Source organism: Leptopilina heterotoma, unplaced genomic scaffold, assembly GCF_015476425.1.
Source record: "Leptopilina heterotoma isolate Lh14 unplaced genomic scaffold, ASM1547642v1 Lhet_34, whole genome shotgun sequence".
Taxonomy (NCBI): Eukaryota; Metazoa; Arthropoda; class Insecta; order Hymenoptera; family Figitidae; genus Leptopilina; species Leptopilina heterotoma.
In genome coordinates this window covers 621,981-648,276 of record NW_025111027.1, presented here as the reverse complement: position 1 = coordinate 648,276, position 26,296 = coordinate 621,981, and the positions used below count along the sequence as shown (strand labels likewise).

The 26,296-nt window shown below is 30.5% G+C and overlaps 1 protein-coding gene across 1 annotated transcript; it reads left to right on the top strand.

Annotated features, from left to right (window-relative positions):
- Positions 1 to 11,392: 11,392 nt before the first annotated feature.
- LOC122505073 lies at positions 11,393 to 13,999 on the top strand. Its single transcript, XM_043616494.1, has 2 exons — positions 11,393 to 12,341; positions 12,588 to 13,999. Exons 1-2 carry the CDS (start codon positions 11,393 to 11,395, stop codon positions 13,997 to 13,999), a joined length of 2,361 nt encoding a protein of 786 aa, XP_043472429.1.
- Positions 14,000 to 26,296: the final 12,297 nt, after the last annotated feature.

Below are 26,296 nucleotides of genomic sequence, written 5' to 3'. Positions count from 1 at the left end.
TTTTACTAAAAAAACTGTTTTCGCCGATTTTCTTGTCATTTTTTCACATTTTTTAGGAGGCGTTTATTATTTAATAATAACAGTTAATGAACTGTATAAATTTTTTTCTAACTGCCAAGGTTTACAGAAGAAGGGAAGCATATGTTTTTTTTTGAATCGTAAATTGTAGTAATTAACCTTTTTCTTCAATTTCGTCGGTGGGGGCAAGATGGGGTAGGAGAGAGTGGGGCAAGACGGGGTACACAAATTAAGCAAAAGAAAAGAGAAATAAGAGAAGTTAAGAAAACTACTTAAATCAAGACTGAATAAAATAAAAGTGGCCAAAAAGAAAAAAGTTTGTCAGGTTAAATCATCAATTAGCGATGGTGAAGTCGAAAATACACCTTGTCTCTATTGCAATGGTTATTATTTAGACTCAAATGAAGGCTGGTCTGCTTGTTCTGTCTGTGGCCAATGGGCTTTGAGCAGTTGTGCTGGTGTCGATGTCAAAGATAAAAATGCAACCTTTACTTGTAAAATTTGTCGACAGAAATAGGTTGTTTTTCTAGTACCCCATCTTACCCGCCGGTGGGGTAAGATGGGGAGATTTGGAATGTTTTCAATATTATTAATTATAAGCTTTTTTAAGAAACAGATGGCCTTTGTACGCCTTTTTACGAAAGACTGATTCCCAAAGATGATAATTAAAAATAATAATAAAGTATATGGCGGTTTTCACGTCAAATGTCCATCCAAAAAAAAAGTTTTGATGAATCAATCCCCAAATTTTTTTATGAGTTGTCCTATAAGTAAGTAATTTATCAGCCAAATATTTTTGAATTTTATAAAAAATTATGAGAAGTGGAGGGGGTAGAAGTTTTGAGTTTTGATGTGACACGCACTACTTCGTTTATTTATTGTATTTAAACAAGACGATGAAATAGTATATTACGATACTAGGCCAGAAAGTTGGATTTCCTGGCCGGCGTGATATATAAGGCCGAGGCGAAGCCGAGGCTTTATATATCACGCTCGCTAGGGTATCCAAATTTCTGGCCGTGTGTCGTATACAATTTTTCTGTATCCCCAGCCGAAAGTATGTTAAATAATTATTGTTTGAATAATAAAATAGCTCAATAAGTTGCCCGCCCGACTTTTGCAGCTGGTCGGGGCGGGCATGAAAAAAAAATTATAAGTAAAAAATAATTGTAAGTAAAATTTAAAAAATAGTAAACAAGAAATTTTCTTTTACAAATAAATATTTAATAATTAAAAAATAATAAAAGAAAATAAGAAATTTTATGCATTATTTTGATGACTGTCAGTTGTTTTCAAAACGTGAGCTCTGTAAGTAACGTGTCTGTGTGGTTGCTATGCTAACATGTACGTGTGTTGAAATTCTTGTAACCAATCAGAGCGCTCGTTGAGTCAGTCGAGCCGGCCACAAAAGTCGCTATTCCCGGAGCCAAATCAGACCGGGAAGACAGTACTTTCGGCAAAGGGATACAGAAAAATAATTTTCGAATATGGTATCTTTAGGTTTTTTTATAAGCTTTCGATTGCCGTAGTCCATTTTAGAAAAATTTTTGATTTTGACCAAAATTTTTGAAAATTAAGGATAATTATTTTTCAGAAAACCGATTTTTTTTGTTTTCGAGAAATTAAATATTGAATACAGCGCGTCACGTTAGCGCGCAGACGCTCCGCGCTGCGCTGCTGTACTGTACGGTGCATAACGTACTCCAGATTACTGGCGATGGATGTGTAAAGATTATAAAAGTTATAAAAGGTAGTTTCAACTTCATTGGGTCGGTGAATTTTTCTCTTTCTTATATGTTTCGATAGCGTATGATGGTATAATAAAAACCTGTAAATAGTTTTCCGAATTTCCACTATTTGTCAAAGTTATTCAAGGTCAAAATTATTTGTAGCGTTTTAGTAAATAGCTAAGTTACTCGCAATTGGGTAAACCGATTTTAATAAAAATTGGAGGAGAAATTAACTGAAGAATTGTACTTTAGATAAATGATCAAAATTCTAATTAAAAAATATAATTTGTTTAAATAAATTAACTTTTTAATTTTTGGGGTTAAAAAAAATTTGTTCTCCATCGTTTTTGGATTTCTTTAAATAATCAAATAGAGAATACTTTTATGATTTTATTTGAACATTAAAAAAGTAGGATTCTCTATTACTTTAGAAAATATAATATTTTTAGTTACAAAAATTTTTGAAAAGTTAAAGAGATTTGAAGCAAAAAGAATGAATAAACTAAACTCGACAACTTTAACCAAACAAATTACATATTAACAATTATACATATATACGTAAAAGCATGAAATCAAAACGGATTCATTTGTTTTGCTTCAAATCTCTTTAACTTTTTAAAAAATTTTGTAACTAAAAATATTATATTTTCTAAAGTGATAAAGAATCCTACTTTTTTATTGTCCAAATAAAATCTTAAAAATATTGTCTATTTGATTATTAAAAAGAAAGCCAAAAAAAAGATGGAGAACAAATTTTTGTTAACCCCTAAAATTAAAAAGTTAATTTATTTAAACAAATTATATTTTTTAATTAAAATTTTCATCATTCATCTAAAGTACAATTCCTCAGGTAATCTCTCCTTTAATTTTTAGTAAAATCGGTTCATCCGATCGCGAGTATTTAGCTATTTACTAAAACGCTACAAATAATTCTGACCTTGAATAACTTTAACAAATTGTCGATTTTCGGAAAACTATTTACAGGTTTTTATTATACCATCATACGCTATCGAAACATATAAGATTGAGAAAAAATCACCGACCCAATGAAAAATAGGGGCCCAATTCAGGAATTCTTACCCTTTTTGTGAAAAATCAGAAACAGGCAGTAATTCAGATTATGATTTTGCTACGCCAAAAAAAACAAAAATTAGAAAACTGCAATAATAAATATTGCAAATCAGGGATACAAAAAAAAGGCAAAATAAAAAAAAAGAATAATAATGCAGGCATTATACTATTTATTGGCAGTCTCAACCCTGTAAAATGCAGAAAGAAGTTCAAACAACCTTTTATAACTTTTATAATCTTTACACACCGATCGCTAGTAATCTGAAGTTCGTTATGCACCGTACATTACAGCGGCGCGCTAACGTGACGCGCTGTATTCAATATTTAATTTCTCGAAAACAAAAAAATCGGTTTTCTGAAAACTAACAGTTTTTTGGGAAAAAACCTCAGCTTTCCAATAAAAATAAAATAAAAAAGAAAAACGAGCCTGAAGATGAGAAAAATTAAATTTTATCCTTAATTTTCAAAAATTTTGGTTAAAATAAAAAAATTTTCTAAAATGGACTACGGCAATCAAAAGCTTATGAAAAAACCTAAAGATACCATATTCGAAAATTATTTTTCATCGTCTCGTTTAAATACAATAAATAAACGAAGTAGTGCGTGTGACATCAAAACTCAAAACTTCTACCCCCTCCACTTCTCATAATTTTTTATAAAATTTAAAAATATTTGGCTGATAAATTACTTACTTATAGGACAACTCATAAAAAAATTTGGGGATTGATTCATCAAAAAAATTTTTTTTGATGCACATTTGACGTGAAAACCGCCATATATCCGATAATTTTCGTTTTTTGCGCTTTAAACCTTAAGTATCCCGTCTTGCCCCACTCTCCCCTACGTAAATAAGCAACTTACATCCTTCCTGCTTATTTACTTCCTTACTTAGGGGAGACCGAGGTGAGTTGAAACGATTTTTACATTAGCTAGTATAATTCAGCCAAAAATTGTCCTATTTTTATGAGCTTTGTATTTTTGGTTAGGTGATTTTGTGTAGTATGTAAATCAAAAATGAAAAATCTAAAAAGTTGTAAGGGTTTACGAAAAAATTGCAAAATCCAAAACAGTTCCCGGTGTTACAATTCACCTAGTGTTACAACTCACTACCAAGGTGAGTTGTAACACATGTCGACGATAGTTGCAACAGTTGCAAATTTTGTGATTTTAATAAAAAAATTAATTTTTAATGCTTAGTTTAGTTAGTAAAGTAAATTTAATTATGATGATGTGATGATGATGATGATGTGTTATGAAATTTAATTAGTTAGTAAAGACATCTGATTAATAGAAACGAATAAACACTCGTTTAAATACCTTAATTTATTTTTGGAATTAGGTTATCACATATTTCGTTTTCTTTAACACTAATTAAATATTTTAAACCAATCTTTGGCATTTAATTACGATCTATAATAACAATTTGAGCTTTATAATAGCTAAAAATAATATTATATAATATATTTTATAGAAATTTAAAAATAATAAAATTTTGTCTGTGAATTTTTAAAGAATTAAAGAGTAATTAAAGTGAGAAAATTTATAAGATCAATATAAATGAAATTAAACCGAATACTAAATTAAAAATGAGTAACAAGCTCATTAATAAAAAAAACTTATAAGTAGAAATTAATTTTGACTTTTGTATATATGCAACTTAAAAAATGTTTTTATTAATATTTTTTCCTTTAGAAAATATGAAAGTGATTTACACGAAAATTTGTAAAGTTCTAAATACTTTTAAAGCCATAATATAAAACAATATACTTTAGCAAAAATCCAGTCTCTATTCGATCAAGCACAAATTTGTGTAAACCTATGTGAGTTGAAACAGCCTGTTACAACTCGCCTAGGTGCGAAAAACTGTGCATCGGTTCGAATAATTATTTTTTGTTTTAAATTTCGAGACTGACACAAAAAACAAAACCATTTCATGAAACTAGGATATCCAACAGTTATTAAGGTAAATATTAGAATAACAAAAATATATAATATGTGCACGGTAGTCTTCAAGCACTTTTAGGTGTACCTAAAATGAGTCAAAATTGTGCTAACGCAGTTTTATCTGGAATCGTCTCAAGATTCCAAATTTTCATTTCCGAAAATCGTAGCTGATTCTTTTTTCGAAAAAAACATATATGGGCAATTCGACGTGAGATTTTAGTCGACCTCTTAAAATCGGCCAAAAATATTTTTTTTCTATTCTGTATTGAAACAAATTAGATACGTATTTTTTGATTTTTGTTTAATTGTCCAAATTTTCGAGTTATGAATTTTCGAAATTTTTTACCTGTAATTGTAGACCTATATTCAGTAGCTTATAAGTCCGAAAATATTGAGTTTAGGAAACAAATTAATTTTATCTAACTTTAGGCCGGATTTTTTAAAAACTTTTTAAAATTTTTTTATACTTTATAATATAGAGGAAGTTTCCAAAAAGTCCTGAAATGGGCCTGATGTGTTAAATGAGTTTTAAAACATTTTCAAAAATCACTTGCAAGCATCGAAGTGGGATTTTTTTTACAATTAACTTTTTAAAACTGTCTACAGCGTAGACCCTTTAATTTAAAACAAAGAACACTCAGAAAGATTAAAAATTATACGCTGTAGACAGTTTTAAAAAGTTTATTGTAAAAAAAATCCCACTGTGATGCTTGCAAGTGATTTCTGAAAATGTTTTAAAACTCATTTAACACATTAGGCCCATTTCGGGACTTTTTGGAAAATCTCCTCTATATTATAAGGTATAAATAAATTTAAAAAAATCCAACCAAAAGTTAAAAAAAATTAATTTGTTTATATAAAAAAAACTGTTTTTAATAAAAAATTAAAAAAAAATTTTTTGTTTATATTTCTTAAAAGTCGAAAAAAAACTAAAAGTTTCATTCTTTGGCAACATTTTTCTAAACTCAATATTTTCGGACTTATAAGCTACTGAATATAGGTCTACAATTACAAGTAAAAAATTTCGAAAATTCATAACTCGAAAATTTGGACAATTAAACAAAAATAAAAAAAAACGTATCTAATTTGTTTCAATACAGAATAGAAAAAAAATATTTTTGGCCGATTTTAAGAGGTCGACCAAAATCTCACGTGGAATTGCCCATATGTATGTTTTTTTCGAAAAAAGAATCAGCTACGATTTTCGGAAATGAAAATTTGGAATCTTGGGATGATTCCAGATAAAACTGCGTTAGCATAATTTTGACTCATTTTAGGTAAACCTAAAAGTGCTTGAAGACCACCGTGTGTGTCGAATAATGAAGTATCAAAATTTCGGCCGAAAACTTACTTTTAGCAATTTTTTTGTACACATATTAAATACATCTCAAAAACTTTTCTTAGGTGGTCAAGTAAATGTGCATCAAATAGTGAATCAAAAATGTAATAAATTCACGCTTTTCAAAATTTTTAAAAGGTCATAGCTTTCGAGAAATCGGCTTTGTTACAACTCACCTCGGTCTCCCCTACATAAATATACTAATAATTCAAACTGTATTACTTTTTTCTTAAATATTGAGACTGTTAGAATTTAGACAAACTTGTAGCGCAGCGCCAGTGAACACAGCGTCAATGGAAGCCATGCTTGCAAGCCATGTAACGCTTTGTACTTTGTTATTAAATAATAACTTATTTAATATTTTTTTTTTGTAATTGACGTACATTTTTTTTGAAACGGTTTTTTACTCAGAGGAATGTTGGCAATACAAAACAATTTTTCTTATCGCTAATATAAAAAGTAATTTGGTTCCACTGAATGGAAGAAATTAAGTATTAACTATAATAATTTAAATGTTCTTTTATTCATTCACTTTTTCTGTCCCTCACACTCCTCTCTAAATTTGAATCAGCGAAAAGTCGCTGATTCACCAGCCCAGAGTATGCAGCTGATGAAACAGCGTATATACGCTGGAAAATCAGTGCATATACGCTGTTTCATCAGTGTATATACGCTATTTCATCAGCTGCATACTCTGGGCTGGTGAATCAGCGACTTTTCGCTGATTCAAATTTAGAGAGTCTGAAGTTGTTTTTTGTTAACTTTAGATAGATTGTATATTATATTATTATGTTATAATTATTTTTATTTCATAATTAATTAAAAGTTGTAATGACAATTAGAAATCATCGGAATTTTTTTCACTTCTTTTCATTAAAAGACTAAAATTTTGTTAAATATTATATCCCAGTGAGAAATTGCCAATAGACTTTAATCGGTCCAATATCGGTCCAATATTGGTTGCCGTGCTGGGCGCCGATTGACTCCCAATATTGGACCAATATGGGCTGATGCTTGGGATGTAACGGCATCGCCAATCATCGGTTGTCAATATTGGTCCAATATTGGACGAAAATTGTCAACCAAGAGAAAAAAATTTTTTTAAATAAATTTTTTTTAATTAAATAATAATAATAAAAAATTAATGTTTATAATTTTTGTTTAATATATTTATTTGTTTAATTATTTATTTTTAATAATTCATGTAAATAATAAATAATTTATTATTTATAAATTATAATTATTTAAAAATGCAGCAGCTATTAGAAAATAGCATTCTGCAAAAAAATTCTATCATTGAAAAATCAATGATAGGCGAGAGAAATCCGCGTCTTTAAATAGATTCGCAGATATACTCTGGTCTCGCGACGAATCTCTCGATACTTATATACACTGGAGTCGCCGTGTCAGTTGCGAGAACGGTTACAGCGTCCCTCTTTCGGCGGAGATAAGAATTGTCACGTAAATTGCGGGTATAATAAGGCGGTCGGTAAAGCGATTTAGCAGTTTACGTGACAATTCTTATCTCTGCCGAAAGAGGGACGCTGTAACCGTTCTCGCAACTGACACGGCGACTCCAGTGTATATAAGTATCGAGAGATTCGTCGCGAGACCAGAGTATATCTGCGAATCCGTTTAATGACGCGGATATCTCTTGTCTATCATCTGCGAATCTATTTAAAGACGCGGATTTCTCTCGCCTATCATTGATTTTTCAATGATAGAATTTTTTTGCAGAATGCTATTTCGATTATTTCCTAATAGTTGCTGCATTTTTAAATAATTATAATTAATAAATAATAAATTATTTATTATTTACATGAATTATTAAAAATAAATAATTAAACAAATAAATATATTAAACAAAAATTATAAACATTAATTTTTTATTATTATTATTTAATTAAAAAAAATTTATTTAAAAAAATTTTTTTCTCTTGGTTGCCAATATTTGGCCAATATTGGACCAATATTGACAACCGATGATTGGCGATGCCGTTACATCCCAAGCATCAGCCCATATTGGTCCAATATTGGGAGCCTTTATTGGACCGATGATCGGTCTCTTGGCTCCCAATATTGGACCGATATTGGACCGGTGAGAAATTTCTCACTGGGATGTTGTCAAATTAAAATTATGCAGCTTTTTGTTCTTTAGTTCTAAACAAAATTAGAAAATTTTTAACGGAAATATAGTGCTGCCCTCTAATGTGTGCATGTGTGTACGGAAGTTCCGGTCTTGGTAGCAGTTCAGTTCTCATTAGAAATTGTCACGAGCGGACGTACGGCCTTTGTGGCGAAATATTCGAAATATATATAAGAAGCGGCAACGTGAGAATATGGGCCTGTGTGGTGTATCACTTTGTGTAATTCTTTATTAGGCCAGTCGGTGAGTGCAAAAACTGCCCAAAAATGCAAACAGCAAAGTCTCAACGGTTTCTGGTAGTTTGGGGGCTCCTTATAAGAGCCCCACAGTTTGCTCTCGATTTCCGGGTGCGAAAAACAGTGTAAACAATCGCCAAAGTTTTAGGGGAAAAAGTTGTTATTGAAAGTTATAGAGCTTGGAAATACCTTTCAAATGATGGGTCATATGTTAAAAAAGGTTAATTAGTTTAGTTGCAAATGAATTTAAACCATTAAAAATAGCACTTCTTTAATTGTTTAATAACTTTGTTAATAATTATCGAATTTGTTCATAACTTACCAGGAATGTTCTCCTTGCGTAGCTGAATAAATCCCAAAAAAAATTAACTAGATCGGAGAAATAGTTTATGCATAATTCCATTTGTTAACTAAAAACATGTAATTTTTCAACGGAATTTCCCCACTTTTGGTCCATCGAATTTCGATTTTTTTTTTGGAAAGTACACTTAAGAAGTCAAACTTTCATCCTATTTAAATGGCCAATTGATTTTTTTTATCTAAGTGCATAATAATGGACTTCAAAAAAGGGTATGTTTTTTTTACATAAACAAATGGAATAACTCAGTCAATTTTCACTTTATCAATTTAGTGTAAACGGCATTTAATTTTATTTGTTTTCACAAAACTTTTTCAAAAAAAAAATCCAACCTAGTTTTAAGGGGGGGAGAGTTAGTTTTTATTTTTCAAAAAATTCCTTACTAGATAATAATTAATACTTTTAATTGAAAATTGTGCCACTTATAGTTCAATACATGTATTTTACGAAAAAAAATTGAACATAAGGTTTTGTGCATTTATTTTTCATTTACATCAAGTAAAAGTAAATACATCCTTTTTTCAACCTCTAAACGTCGGAGTGGGGGTACTCGGAGGAGCGTGATTCTCGCCGCCACAACTCAATTCAGCCGTTCAAATTTGCAAAAATTGTCATAACTTTGTTAATTATTTACCGATTTTAATCATTCTTTTTTTAATTTGATGTATTTTTTTACGCTGAATCCAAAAATGATTTTATATTTTTTCAAAATACAATATTTTTAAAAATAAAAGAGAAAATTTTTTTAACAAAAAATTTTTAATTATTATTTATAACATTTGACAAATAATTCTTTTCATACATATAATTCCGTTGAATTGAAAATAATATTATGACATAAAAAAATTCAAATTATTTTTATATAAGTGTGTAGCATCGTTGTATTGATAGTTGAACAGGCGTGCATATGTCAACCTAATGCTACAAGCTTATAAATAATTAATTTGAATTTTTTTATGTCATAATATTATTCTGAATGCAATGGAATTATATGTACGAAAAGAATTTTTTGTCAAATGTTATAAATAATAATTAAAAATTTTTTGTTAAAAAAATTTTCTCTTTTATTTTTAAAAATATTGTATTTTGAAAAAATATAAAATCATTTTTGGATTCAGCGTAAAAAAATACATCAAATTAAAAAAAGAATGATTAAAATCGGTAAATAATTAACGAAGTTATGACAATTTTTGCAAATTTGAACGGCTGAATTGAGTTGTGGCGGCGAGAATCACGCTCCTCCGAGTACCCCCACTCCGACGTTTAGAGGTTGAAAAAAGGATGTATTTACTTTTACTTGATGTAAATGAAAAATAAATGCACAAAACCTTATGTTCAATTTTTTTTCGTAAAATACATGTATTGAACTATAAGTGGCACAATTTTCAATTAAAAATATTAATTATTATCTAGTCAGGAATTTTTTGAAAAATAAAAACTAACTCTCCCCCCCTTGAAACTAGGTTGGATTTTTTTTTTGAAAAAGTTTTGTGAAAACAAATAAAATTAAATGCCGTTTACACTAAATTGATAAAGTGAAAATTGACTGAGTTATTCCATTTGTTTATGTAAAAAAAACATACCCTTTTTTGAAGTCCATTATTATGCACTTAGATAAAAAAAATCAATTGGCCATTTAAATAGGATGAAAGTTTGACTTCTTAAGTGTACTTTCCAAAAAAAAATCGAAATTCGATGGACCAAAAGTGGGGAAATTCCGTTGAAAAATTACATGTTTTTAGTTAACAAATGGAATTATGCATAAACTATTTCTCCGATCTAGTTAATTTTTTTTGGGATTTATTCAGCTACGCAAGGAGAACATTCCTGGTAAGTTATGAACAAATTCGATAATTATTAACAAAGTTATTAAACAATTAAAGAAGTGCTATTTTTAATGGTTTAAATTCATTTGCAACTAAACTAATTAACCTTTTTTAACATATGACCCATCATTTGAAAGGTATTTCCAAGCTCTATAACTTTCAATAACAACTTTTTCCCCTAAAACTTAACCGGAAGCAACGAGCATCGAAAAACCATGTTTTACAAACTTTGGCGATTGTTTACACTGTTTTTCGCACCCGGAAATCGAGAGCAAACTGTGGGGCTCTTATAAGGAGCCCCCAAACTACCAGAAACCGTTGAGACTTTGCTGTTTGCATTTTTGGGCAGTTTTTGCACTCACCGACTGGCCTATATACCTAATTTTCAGTTTCAATCATTACTTATTAAATAAACTAACTCTTCAGAATATTTTACGTAATTTTCTATCAATCCGAACGCGTTCCTGAGTTTCCTTAGTTTGGAAGATTATTTATTAATATTTATAACAATTCAGAAGTGGGATCGCATCGGTCATATTGAGTGTAGTCGTGCTTTCATTAGTGAGTTTTTTTTAAGTGAAATATTTCCAAGGGTGATTTTATGGAGATAAAAGAGTCGAACGTGTCGTGACGCCTTATGTCGCCATTTTTTTTTCTCTCGTCTTGATGCGCAGAATCGATGCGAACATTGCCGACAAAAACCGAAGTTCGATAACCGTGCAAAATGAATACTAGTGAGAAGAGCAGTGAAGAAGCTGCTGCCACCTTATTGGCGATGTCGGAAAACAAAACGTCAAACACAGGAACTGGATCTCCAAAATTTTTGACAGCTCCTCCGCCGGGCTTTATGACTCCTCCGCCTACACCACAAGTTGCGAGTGAAATGCAACAGCTGATTACTGCAATGACCAATCTTATGCAACAAAATGCTACCATGATGAATGCAGTAAACAAAAACATGGCACAACAACAACCTCAACAATTATACAACGTGCTCCCAGATTTGTCTCACAATATGTCCGACTTCGATGGATTAGCAGGCCCATCAAATGCCAAAGTATGGCTAAAACAACTCGAATCGACTGCGAACCTTCACCGATGGACACATGCAATTGCGTTTGAGACTGCTCGATCGCATTTGACAAAGGCAGTCAAAAATTGGTATTTAGCACACATAGATACCATTGTGGATTGGACTACGTTTCGAAAAGCGTTCGCTTCGACCTTCATGCTAGAGAAGACTATTACTGAAAGATGGCAGGAAATGCAGAATAGGAATCAGCGCCAAGGAGAAAATACGGCTGAGTATTTTTTTGATAAACTTCGACTCTGCAAAGCGTTAGACATGAAATTAGATGAGACTAAAACACAAATTGCAGTAGGGTTGTGGTCGAAGGAAATTAGTACTGCAATCATATCCCGTAATCACATTGACGTGGACGAGTTGCTTAGGAGCATCACCGAACTGGAGAATCTGGAGGCCGCCAGAAAACTTCGAATCAACATGAGCCGAGATATTTCAAGAAATCAACGTAGTAATAATTTTGTACCTGGAGTAAAAGGTGAGAATCGACCAGGTTATCAGCGAGAGAGTGATCAGCAGAGCGAGGATAAGAGTGGTTTTCATCCTAGTTCGTCTACTTCCAGGAATATCAGTGGTGAAACAGTGAATGGTAATCGAGTGTGTTACAGGTGTAATAAATCAGGACATTTTGCGAAAAATTGTTCTGTCCCTCGTGAAGTGAAATGTTACCAGTGTGGCGAAGTTGGCCATATATCTAAAAATTGTACGAAACCAAAACCTATGTCATCAGTAAATGTAAATATAATTGAAAATAATTATTCAAATAATTCGATTAAAAAGTATGAAAAGTGTGTCCTTGTAAATAAATCCGAAATGATTGCGTTAATTGATCCAGGGAGTTCCGAATGCTTGATTCGAGAATCGGTTGTCGAAAAATCAGGTTTTAAATTTATTAAACATCAAAATGAGATAGAAGGATTCGGTGTTGGGGGTACAATATCCGAAGGATATGTGATAGAAGATTTGACAGTCGATGGATGTAGAGCCGTAAATGTGCGTTTACGTGTAGTTAACGATAAAGTGCAACAATATGATTTGATAATTGGTCGAAATTTTACGGATTTACCTCAATTTGCTTACTATCGAATAGATGGAAATTTTGTTTTTATTTCGCGAGAAGAATTCCCGTTTCAAAATTTTTCGGAAATTGGGGGCGAACTTAAACAGAATACGACTGCGACAGTTCTAGAAAACATGCGTTTACCAAGGGCAACTGTCAGTTTCATCCGAGTAAATTGTAATGATCAAGAACTTTCCTTACCGATAACGAATCATAGTTCACACGATGTGATGATTGAGAAGGGGAGTGTTCTTCAAACAGATATAGTGTCCTTTAATGAGGTTCCCGAATTAAAACCGCGATATATTCCAATTGTTGAGGAAGATTTAACTAATCAATCAACATTAGATTCAGACCGAAAGATAGAGTTATTGACCTTATTAAATAAATACAGAACGTGTTTTGCTATGGATATGACAGAATTAGGTTGCACTCATTTACTAAAAATGGACATTCGTTTAAAACCCGGAAGTGAACCGCTTTATTCTAAACCGTACCCGACAAATAATGATAAACGAGAAATAATTAAAGGTAAAGTTCGCGAATGGAAAGAAAATAAAATTGCTAAAGAGACAAGTGCTGCGTATGCAAGCCCGTGTGTGTTAATTATGAAACCGGATGGAACGTACCGTTTAGTAATCGATTACCGTAAACTAAACAGTATAACAGTGCGAATGAATTTTCCGCTTCCGAACATTGACGATGGATTAGAAAAATTACACGGAGCGACAATTTTCGCGATACTCGATTTTGCATTGGGCTATTTACAAATGCCCTTGACGGAAGAGGCAAAGGAGAAGACGGCCTTCATCACCCAAGATGAAACTGGACAATTTGAACGAGCGATTTTTGGGTTGATGAACGCCCCCTTCTACTTTGCGAAACTAATGAAAATTATTTTCGGTCCATACGGTAATGATTTGGCTATAACCTATTTCGATGATATCCTCGTGCATGCCAAGTCATTTGAAGAACTACTGATTAAAATCGAAAAAATTCTGATTCTTTTGAAAAATGCCGGATTGACTCTTAATTTAAAAAAATGTAGGTTTGGCCTCGAAGCCGTCGAATATTTGGGATTTACGATTGGAAAGGGGGGAATGAACCTGGAGAAAGGAAAATCCGTGCGATTTTGGAATTTCCTACTCCAAAAAATATCCATGAAGTTCGAGCATTCGTGGGTCTAACGAGTTTCTTTCGTAGGTTCATTCCAGGGTTCGCGAAATTAATATCGCCACTCATTGTTTTATTTAAGAAAGATGTTTCGTTTACGTGGGGCGAAAATCAACAACGCGCATTTTCCGAAGCGAAAGAAAAGATGTCAAACAGACCAGTATTAGCTTATTACAATCCTCAATCACCAAGAACAGAGCTTCATACGGATGCCTGTAAGAATGGGTTAGGAGCAATTTTATTACAGGAATCCGATGATGGACAGCTCCATTTAGTTTACGCAATTAGTCGTCGCACGTCTGACGTAGAGAAAGACTATCATTCCACGAAATTAGAATTAATGGCAATCGTTTGGGCCATGGAAAGATTGGAAAAATTTTTGATCGGTATACCGTTTTGTGTAGTGACAGATTGTCAAGCGTTGATTCACATAAATAAATTAAAAACAAAAAATCCACAAGTAGTCCGATGGTTAAATTCATTAGCCGAGTTCAATTTTGAAATTCGTCACAGACCTGGGGATAAAATGCGTCACGTCGATGCTTTATCGCGCGGTCCGGTTGAAGATGCTTGTGAAGATTTGAATACTGCCACGGTGTTAAATACGATGATTATGGAGGAAGAAATATTAATGTACCAGCAAAACGATGATTTGTTAGCTAGGAAAATTAAAATTCTCGAAAAAAGCAAAACGGAACGTACGCGAAGAGAGGAAGGAGAGATCAAAGATTATGTACTTTGAAATGGAATTTTGTACAAATTGAGTTTACCCGATAAGTCGAAAGAATTGTACGTCGTTCCTCGTTCGATGCGTAAGGCTATCGTTTTAAAGAGTCATGATTTGTCGAGCCATTTTGGCATAGATCGTACCGTTGCTCGAATAAATGAATATTACTATTTTCCGGAAATGCGAAAATATGTTCGCAATCACATTGGTGCGTGTGTTGAGTGTCTGTTCGCCAAACACAAGGCTGGCAGGCAACCTGGTGAACTCCATCCGATTCCGCCTGGTCAAAGACCTTTTGCGATAGTTCATCTGGACCATTTGGGACCGTTTGTTACGTCAACGCGAGGTAATAGTCATATTCTGGCAGCTATCTGTAATTTGACAAAATTCGCTCAATTGTACGTCGTTAAAAATACCAAAGCGATTACAACAGTTCGAAAGGTTACCGATTTTATTATGAGGTTTGGAGCTCCTGAACGATTTATAACCGATAGAGGAACCTGCTTTACAGCCGATATATTCAAAGAACTATGTAATAAACACGGGATTCGATTAACCTTAAATTCTAGTAGATATGCTCAAGCGAACGGGCAGATAGAACGGTTAAATCAAACAATTCTGCCTGCGTTACAATCTAATTTAAAAGATTGCGATGGTCGACGTTGGGATGAGAATGTTAGTCAATTGGATCGAAATTTGAATACCGCGATTTGTAAAACGACCGGACGTATCCCTTTTGAGATGCTTTTCGGGTACATTCCGCGATTTGAGGAAGGGTTATCACGAGAATTAACATTAGGAGGTGAAACCTATAAATTACCGCAAGAGATTAGAGATTCGATATATGATAAAGTTCTACGTGAACAAAATGCAGCGAAAGAAAGGTACGATCGGTCACGATTGAAGAATGTGAAATACGAAGTGGGTGATATCGTCGTTGTTAAAACTACAAAATTGTCGACTGGAGAATCACGAAAATTACAATTTCGAAATAAAGGCCCTATGGTAATCACCGAGATATTGCCATCGGACACTTATCGCGTTCAGAATTTAGCCTCTAATGATAAAATAAACAAAAGTTCTACTGCTCATGTTTCACAGTTGAAAATTTGGCGAGGTCATGATGTGAGTAGTAACGAAGACGATGCCGACGATCAGTCGCCAACTGTTAACACAATTTTGCCTGAAAATGTAACGATGAATGATAGTGTGAATCCGACAGTAACAGAAAATGTAGTTCGAGACGAAAATGTTCCGAATGATGTGAGAAACGAAAATGTTAGACGAGGAAGTCGAATTCGAGTAAAACCTGTTCGTTATAGATATTTTAGCGAAGAGTAACAAGATGTACGTGAAGGAAAGTTGTATGTTATGAAATAACGTGAAAATTGTCAAACGTCGACGAATGTTCAGCTTGGAGGGCCAAGCTAGGTCAGGATGACCGATTGTTAACGGAAATATAGTGCTGCCCTCTAATGTGTGCATGTGTGTACGGAAGTTCCGGTCTTGGTAGCAGTTCAGTTCTCATTAGAAATTGTCACGAGCGGACGTACGGCCTTTGTGGCGAAATATTCGAAATATATATAAGAAGCGGCAACGCGAGAATACGGGCCTGTGTGGTGTATCACTTTGTGTAATTCTTTATACCTAATTTTCAGTTTCAATAATTACTTATTAAATAAACTAACTCTTCAGAATATTTCACGTAATTTTCTATCAATCCGAACGCGTTCCTGAGTTTCCTTAGTTTGGAAGATTATTTATTAATATTTATAACAAAATTATTAAACAACTGAGGCATTTCACGTCAGAAATATCACGATTTGCAAAGGGTATGCCGATTTGCGCAAAACTTTGTGGGATTATAGTTCTATATAAGAGACTTCTTTCCCAAAATTTTTTTTAAAAAAATTCAAAATTGTTGAAGATACGCCATTTTGAATTTTAATATTAATTTTATAAAATTTTGAATAACTCGGAATATTGTTTATGGATTTTTGTGAAATTTACACATTTTTCAGGTAAAAGTATGTACTTTAAAATGCAAATAAAGTTATTAAAAAAAATTAAATTTTAAATAAAAAATTTTTTTTGTTTATTTACTCCTCTGTGAGAAAAATGTTATTAATATATTTGGATTCCTTATGAATTCACCTTTAATTTCATAAAAAAAATTGATGGAGACTCAACTGGGTTCGGAGATATTGAAGTTTTTGTAAAAAATAAGCCTAGTTGTAGCAGCAATGCACGACTATGGTAACGTACTACGCGACTTCTGCAGTATGGTGCTATAGCGAGGCGACGCTTTTTTTACAAAAACTTCAATATCTCCGGACCCAGTTGAGTCTCCATCAATTTTTTTTATGAAAAAAATAAAGGTGAATCATAAGGAATCCAAATATATTAATACCATTTTTCTCAAAAAGGAGTAAATAAACAAAAAATTGTTTAAAAAATGTTTTTAAAATTTTTTTATTTAAAAATTAATTTTTTTTAATAACTTTATTTGCATTTTAAAGTACATACTTTTACCTGAAAAATGTGTAAATTTCATAAAAATCCATAAACAATATTCCGATATATTCAAAATTTTATAAAATTAATATTAAAATTCAAAATGGCGTATCTTTAACAATTTTGAATTTTTTTGAAAAAGTTTGGGGGAAAGAAGTTTCTTATATAGAACTATAATCCCACAAAGTTTTGCGCAAATCGGCATACCCTTGGCAAATCGTGATATTTCTGACGTGAATTGTGATTTAGAAATAGAAAATTTATTTATTTTGCATTATTTTTGTTTATGAATCACAATTTTTTTAACAAAATTATTATTTTGTTTTAGAAAAAGAAGAAAATTATTTGCACAATTTCTATTTTTAATCTTATTTTTGGAACAGGATTTTCCACAGGAATTAAGACATTCAAAAATTTCAAAAAACCTTTTTTAAATTAAACAACTTCTAAAAGTATTTTTATAAAACTCGGAGTGATCGATTTCTTCATGTTTTCTAATAAATTAAAGATGACCAATAGGGTGGGCCGTAAAAATTTTTTTTCTATTTTTTTAAAGACCTCAGGCCTTAAAGGCTTCTATTTGGTGCTAAAAGAGCGTAGAAAAAATCCCTGCTAAAATAATTTAAATTTTTCATGAAGGTGGAAAAATAAAAAATATTATTAAAAATCACTCTTTTTTAAATAAACATTTCTTATCGAATTGAGTATTCCTTAGCAATATATATGATAAATTACTTCATACAAATATCATTTACACAAATATCGAAGAAATTTAAAAAGAAAAATATAATTTTTCCCCCTAATAATTTTTTAAATTTAGTCATAATGTTTAGTTCGAACGTTTGCGCCATTTTCTATAGCTTAATAACATATTTACTATTTTTTTAGAATACTAAAAATAGTAGTTACGAAAAATTTAAATTTTTCTATCCGGGATTTTTTCTATGATTTTTTAGCATTAAATAGAAGCTTTTAAAGCCCGAGACCTTTAAAAAAAAAGAAAAAAAATTTTTTCGGCCTAACCTAATGACCAAGTAATAAAATCATGATTTTATATTATAAAAATATTTTTATTGTAACTTCATCAAAATTATTTTTATCATTTTAATTCAATTATTATTTTCTAGAATTTTAAATTATTTTTTATGAAAATAATTGAATTCCTTAAAAAAAATTTATTATTTATAAAAATAATTGACATCCTGTGAAATATTTATTATTTATGAAAATAATTAAATGTTTGCATAAAATTTTATTAAAATTTTTTTTTTAATATGTAATTGAATTCTTTTTGGAAAAATTTATTAGAATAGTAGATATTGAAAATAATTGAAATTAGAAAATTTTTTGAAAATAATTGAAATTAGGACAAGAATTTTTTTTTGACATTTATGAAAATAATTGAACTTTGGACAAGAATTTTGTTATTTATAAAGATAATTATAATTTTTTTCAAATTTTAAACATAAATGAATTTTAGTTTTTTTCTTTGAAAATAATTGAATTTCTGAAAATGTTTGTAATTTCTCCAAAATTGCATTTTTTAAAGTGTTTTTAACAAAAATTTAAATTAGAAAAATTTTAAATTCTATTATTTTTAAAATTTGCTAATTTTATTTTAAAAAGCCAGTTAGAAGTTAGCCGCGCGCTTTAGCGCGTGAATTGTTTCTAGCATTCATTTAAAAATTGTCTTACATTGGCAATTGTTTTCGAAGGGGGTCGTTTTGAAATCGAATGTCTCATATATGTGACCGGGTCTGAGAAAAGGGACCTACTTACCAAAATCAACTTTTCGAGAAAAACGCGTTTAAAGTATTATATCCAAATAAATTAGATTTCTTGAAACATTTTACATTTTAAATTAACATGATGAGTGTTCTTTATGTATTTTTTTATGATGAATCCGATTTTCATGGTTAAATAATTTTTAAAACAACCCTGTAATTGTTATAAACAATTTACTTTGGAAAAGTCAAATTATGGAATTTTCAAAATTAATTTAAAAGACTTCCGGATGTCCTACACTGTAAAAAATTTAGGGAGTTAACGGACTCGGGAGTTGGGAGTGAAATTTTTCGAGTTAAAAATCAACTCCAAAAGAGAGTTAATTTCTAACTCCCTTCATTCAACACCCGCGCGAGTTATTTTTTCCCTGGGGAGTTAGCATTTGGGTGTGAAATTTTAACTCTCTTTATTTAACTCCCCTGGCATTAACTCCCCAATGGGTGCGACTTTTATAGAATCCTCTGGGGAGTTAAAATTTAACTCCCTTTTTTTATAGTGTAAAAGTCTGAAACTTTTTACGCAAGTTCAGAACTGATACAATAATTTGAATAATTCTGAACTCTACAATAATCCATCGTTATTTTTTGACTTAAACAACCAGGTTGCCGATGACGGGTATACTTGGGGATCATCTTTGAGGAATTAAGTCGAATTTTTTGTAAATGGTTTAGGCATTCAATTTAAGATTTAGGGGAAATATTCTTGACACTTAGACAACCAAGAGTAATTTTTGTCTTAAAATTACTTATATTTTCATAAAAAAAATTTAAAAAAATTTTTTTTTTTTAAATTTGTTTAAACAATTTCAAAAAAAAATTTTAACAATCGGGACTAATTGCATTGTATTTCTAGGACCTTAAACTATAAGAAACCATAATAAAAAAAATCGATTTTTTGGTAAGTAGGTCCCTTTTCTCAGACCCGGTCACATATATTTCCTATCATGAATATAACGATGATTATGTTTTACATTTTTATTAGGGGCATTCCATTTCAAAACGAACAACCTTATAAACAATTGCTATTGTAATGCAATTTTTAAATAATAATTTCTATTTATTGAAGCCAAACTTTATTTACTAATAGTGATTTTGAAAGAAAAATTTCTTAACTTTATGATGGTAAAAATTTAAAAAAAAAATAATTGAATTTATGAAAAAATTAAGTTTGAAAGATAACCTTTTGAATATATCAAAACATGTCGCGTCCGATTTTCTTGAAACTTATGTCAAAATCAAGCTTAAAAATTCTAGTTTTATTCTCTGTAAATATTATAATAGGCAATTCTGTTGAAATTAAGAAATTAATTAAATTTTACAAACATGTCAGAGGTTAAACTGTGTAAAAATTTGAAAAAAACAAATTCCGCTCGGTACATACATTATGACGTTTGAAATTCTTGTAAAATTTAATTAATTTCTCAAATTTCCATGAATTGCCCATTATAATGTTTACAGAGCATAAAATTAGAATTTTTTAACTTCATTTTGACATAACTTTCAAAAAAATCAGACGCGACATGTTTTGAGATATTCAAAAGGTTATCTTTCAAACTTAATTTTTTTCATAAATTTGATTATTTTTTATTTTTTAAATTTTTACCATTATAAAATTGAGAAATTTTTCTTTAAAAATCACTAATAATAAATAAAGTTTGGCTTCAATAAATAGGAGAAATAATTATTTAAAAATTGCCTTACATTAAACAAAAACAAAAATTACAAAAAAATATTTTCTTTATTCCATTTATATAGTAAATTTCTAGCTTTTGTATCCATTGTGTTAATTAATTATACAATTCGATTTGACATGTATAAACAATTTACTCGATAAATGACAAGAATTTATGTTACCTTATTAACAATAAGGCGAAAATAGCTTTTTTTAAAGAAACAATTGCTTTGGGTGTATTGCTTTTGTACTTAAGCAAAAATTGCATAAGTAAAAGCACATTCTGCCAATTTTAATTTCTTTCAGAGAATTGCCTCTTTTTGTGAACGAAGCTGCAATGTTTCGTTTACAGAAAAAGGCAATTGTTTTGCATAATTTTATAACCAGATACCTAAATAATAATCTATTCAGCTTTTAAGAATGAGAAGCAGACAAAATTAAGAAAATCACTATTTGTGCATTCATTCAATTCACCCTAACTAGAGTAAATATACCAGTGAATGAACTTTTAATTATTTTTTTATTTGTCTGCTTCTCATTTTTAAAAGATAGATGAATTTTTATTTAAAAAATTGGCTTTATATTCCTGAAGACTAATTTATTAATAACAAGTTTTTTGTTTACTAATAAAAAAAAACTGAAAAATTAATAAAAACACTAATTATTTATGGAAATACCAGTGAGTGAACACCCCATATCTTAAATCAAATAGTTATTTCAATTACTTTCAAAACTAATTAGCAGTGTAATCATGATTAACTAACATTTTTTTTAAAAGTATAACTTTTATAATCTATCCTTGTGTTTATTCAGTGGTTCATTTACCTGTTCATATACTGACATACAGTTACTCTACAGAATTTTACTTTCTTTTTAAAACTAGAAAATAAAAATACTACCAGAAAAATAAAAAATAAGACAGTCAATTTTGATAATGAAATTTAGTAAATTATCTATTTCACTATCCGGATGAAATTTCTTTCATTAATTTATTCGGTCGTTTTAGATTCCAAATATTTTATGCGGATATACTGTGTCAGTATTTTACTAGATGAATATAACGTTTAGACTTACTTTAAGTCTTGATTAAAATCAAAATACTTACTAAAAATTATTTTCATTTTACGTAATTAAAGTAGAGCATTTAGTCACAGTAAAAACATCACTAAACTTAACCTAAAATTTCTTACTTCTAAGGATTCTTTTCTCAGTATATTAAATCTATATTAAATTTAGGTCTATTTCGCCCGCAAACGGGCGAAATAAGAATGATGAATTATTTCGCCCGTCACTAAAAATACGTAGGTGGGGGACAACGGGCGAAATAAGAGCAATGAATTATTTCGCCCGTTATATAGTTATTCCTATAATACCATTATAATACCATTGAAAAATTTTTAATTTATGACAGAAATGAAAAGAAGTGTGTTCAAGTCAGGTTAGTAACCTTCACACCAAATTCAAATAATTATGTGTAGCTCATTTTTAAAAAAAGTACAGTTTCTTTATTTAAGCTTTAAAATGAATTTCACACTTTCACACTTTCTTTAAAAAAAATGTTTTTGTCAATCAAAATAAAAAAAAATAAAATTATTTCTAAATTTTTCTTTCAAAAATAGTATCATAAAACTTATTTTCCAAATCTGAGTTAATATACTTTTGAACTGATTTGAACAAAAATAATAAGAATTTTCTAAAAATTAACGTTTTTAGTCTACATAGATAGGTAGAAAAAATATTAAAATACATAATCTAGTTTATTTTATAAAATATTATGTAGAAAATTACTAATGAGCACCAAAAATATTGATAAATAAAGAAACTTTGTGAATTATTATAAAAATTCACAACTTTTTAAGTTTTTAATTCAATCTTCACAAAAATATACAAGTGACAAGCTAACCTTTTTCCCATTAAAATTAATTAAAAAACCAAAAACGGGCGAAGCAATGTGTCATTGCTACTTCGCCCGTTTTACATATTTTTACTTATTTTTCATGATGGGCGAAATAATTTACTATTTTTATTTCGCCCGTTTCCCCCTACTTACTAATTTTTCATGACGGGCGAAATAATTCATCTCTCTTATTTCGCCAGTTGTCCCCTACCTACGTATTTTTAATGACGGGCGAAATAATTCATCACTTTTATTTCGCCCGTTTGCGGGCGAAATAGACACAGCGATAAGAAAAACTAAAACTAATTCATATAATACAAAGATTCTTCTGAAAATGCCGATACTTTGCGAATTTTCATAAAAAAACAAAATGCTCTTGAAATCAATAAATGGAATTTTAAAGATTATTTTGCATTTCTTTATTTACAAACAAAAAGGTACCTGATGCTAATTCTGAAAAAGGATTTCTATTTTTATTGGTTATATGACCACTTGTAGGCAGGGCAGGTAGCAAAACACTGAAAGTGCAGTGGTAAATCGACTCCGATTCTTATGAAGAATCGATTCTCGACGGCCTAAAGTCGATTTTTTAGAATCGATTCTTAAATAGTAAAAGTCGATTACGAATTCGATTCTTTGTAGAGAATCGAACATAGACGTACATATGTCCAGGGATGGGTGCGTATAATACATGATGTATAAAGGCCTAAGCACAATAGATTCGCGAAAGTCGTTCGCGAACGCAAAGCATGAGTTAGAAAAGGACAGAGATCTATTTGTCCTTGTCTATTTCATGCGTCTCGTTCGCGAATCTATTGAGGCCTTTCTCCAATAGGTTCCCAAAACTCTGTGTCTGCGTCGGTTGCTATAGCAACACATGCTAAAATCAACGCAACGCAGTCATTCGCAGACAAACGCAGAGTTTTTGGATCCTATTGGAGAAAGGCCTTTGTGCGTTGGACTTTATACGTGGTTTAAGGGTGCGATCCCATGTGAGCAGAATACGTCGACCGAAAGCAGAAAATCACGAGTGCAAAAGAGATAGGTAGATATTGTTGTTCTTTTCACTCTCATGATTTTCTGCTTTCGGTCGACGAATTCTGCTCACATGGGATCACACCCTTATGCATGTATAATACTACGTATATTACGTCCTAGGTTTTCTACATTATGTATATTACATGTGATGACGTAACTCAGTAACTGAAAGGTGGTATTTTAAAATTTCTTTGTTTTTAAATTAAAAATTTTTTATCGTTTTGTTAATAGTAAAATAAAATGTTTATTAATTAAAATCTTTACATATTTAATTTCTTTTATTTAGAAATTTAATCATAGCCGTCACAGTAATATATGTATATGATGTATATATAAGCATACAACATAACCTATATTCACTAGTGTCATAGTAGTGCAAAACTTTTTTTATCAATTAAAATTTTGTTTTAAATTTAAATATAGGATTAATGGGAATATAAATAATAAATAACAAACATTTGAGGTTATGGTAAAAAGGGTAAAAATGTCAAAATAAGTCTGCCATCATGATTTTGTATTTTACCTAGTTTTATACAGTTTTATACGTATAATACGTCGAAAATGTATTATACGTATAAAACCTCGAGTGACGCGTCAAAACCCATCCCTGCTGATGATTGTCTTTGCCGATAGAAAAGTTTCAAAAAATTGGACGTCAACGAATCAAATATATAAAGGCCTTTCTCCAATAGGTTTTAAAAAGTGTGCGAATGACTGCGTCTGCGTCGGTTGCTATAGCAACACATGCTAAAATCAACGCAACGCAGTCATTCGCACACTTGTGATAACCTATTGGAGAAAGGCCTTAATGCAGTGTTGCCAACGACATGGAAATTTCCCGGAATACGGGAAATTTTACGGGAAATGGATAAATTACGGGAAGTTCCGGGAAATTCTTTAATAGAACACAAATTTTAATTATGTTTAACTAAAATAAAATTTTAGAAACTTTTATTGGCAAAACCAATCAAATTTGTTTTATCGGCATGTGTATAAATATATCCTTCGACTGGTCTGTGAAGATTACTGGTGTAAAGTTTTACAATTAACAAATGCATCAAACACAAAAATATTTAATAATTTAAAGATAGTTATCCGACTCCTTTTGGTTTTGCCCTTCTCGAATGCCTCAGTTGAGCGATTAAGAGTTTTAAGTAAATTTAAAATTTAATTCTAATTTTTTAAATAATAAATTAAAAGTTTTAAGGGGGGGGGCACACCAGTGTAACGTTAAAAAGAAGTGTCTACGGCCGCAGTCCCATGGCAGCGTTTTGCGTTGCGTTGTAATGAGAGAGAATGCAGCAAACGTATATTTGCGTCTTTTTCTCTCCCATTACGACGCAACGCAAAACGCTGTCATGGGACTCCACCCAAAGTCATGAGAATGATTTTGATTAAAAATAAAAGTCGATTTTCAGCTATAGGAATAAAAGTTTTTCATAAAAAAAGAAATCCTTCGATCGGGAACTAGATAATCTTATAATAAATGTAAATCAATTTTATTCTTGCATTTTAGACAAACTATACTTATACGGAATGCTTGTCACCGCAATTCATGTTTTTTTTCCGAAGGCGCCATTTAAATGGCTCATATTTCATAAAGTTTTGGATGAAAAAAATTTTTCATCTTAAATTAAAGCCTTATATATGCACTTTTAGATAATAAACAGTATTTTTAAAAAAGTTTCATAGATTATTAGGAAAAAATTCTTGAAAAAGACACTTCTTTTTAACGTTACAACTGGTGTACCCCCTTAAATAAATTTGAAATTTAATTCTAATTTTTTAAATTAGAATACATAAAAATTTATAATCCCAATATAAATAATGATAATAATAATATTTAAAAAATAATAATTTTATGTTAGGGCTTATATACATAAGATTACATTGCGGGAAATTTCATGGAAATTTAAGAAACTCGTCCGGGAAAATTCGGGAATTTCTTAGTTCTATTACGGGAAGTTAAGGGCACTCACTCTGGCAACACTGCCTTAATGTCGTTTTAGCTTGTGAAACATAGGAACACGTTCGCTGGTTCGGTGGTTCGATGATGTGATTGTTGCTAAATAAAAAATTTAAAATAAGAAATAAAAATGAACCAAATTAATTTAAATTGACAATTTTAATGTAATAAAATATTTTTTAGATATTATTTATAACAGATATTAATTACGAGGTAAATTAGGTGCTTTAAAAAAATCATATATTTTGAGGTTATAAAATGTGTTATGAAAAAGTAATGGAAAAAGGTCAACATTAGGCCTTAAATGTGATAACATTTTATAACCTCAAAATATATGATTTTTTTTAAAGCACCTAATTTACCTCGTAATTAATATCTGTTATGAATAATATCTAAAAAATATTTTATTACATTAAAATTGTCAATTTAAATTAATTTGGTTCATTTTTATTACTTATTTTAAATTTTTTATTTAGCAACAATCACATCATCGAACCACCGAACCAGCGAACCATCGAACGTGTTCCTATGTTTCACAAGCTAATGGAGCACTCACAGCTCTGCCTGCCTGCGCAGGCAGTAATTGGAGTAAGAGAGAAAGTCAATTAGAGTGAAAGAGACAGTAAATTCAAATTTGTATTGCTGCCTACTAGCTGTGAGTGCGCCTTTAAACGACATTAGCAGAAACAGGTTTCCTCTCTTTGCCTCGTGGC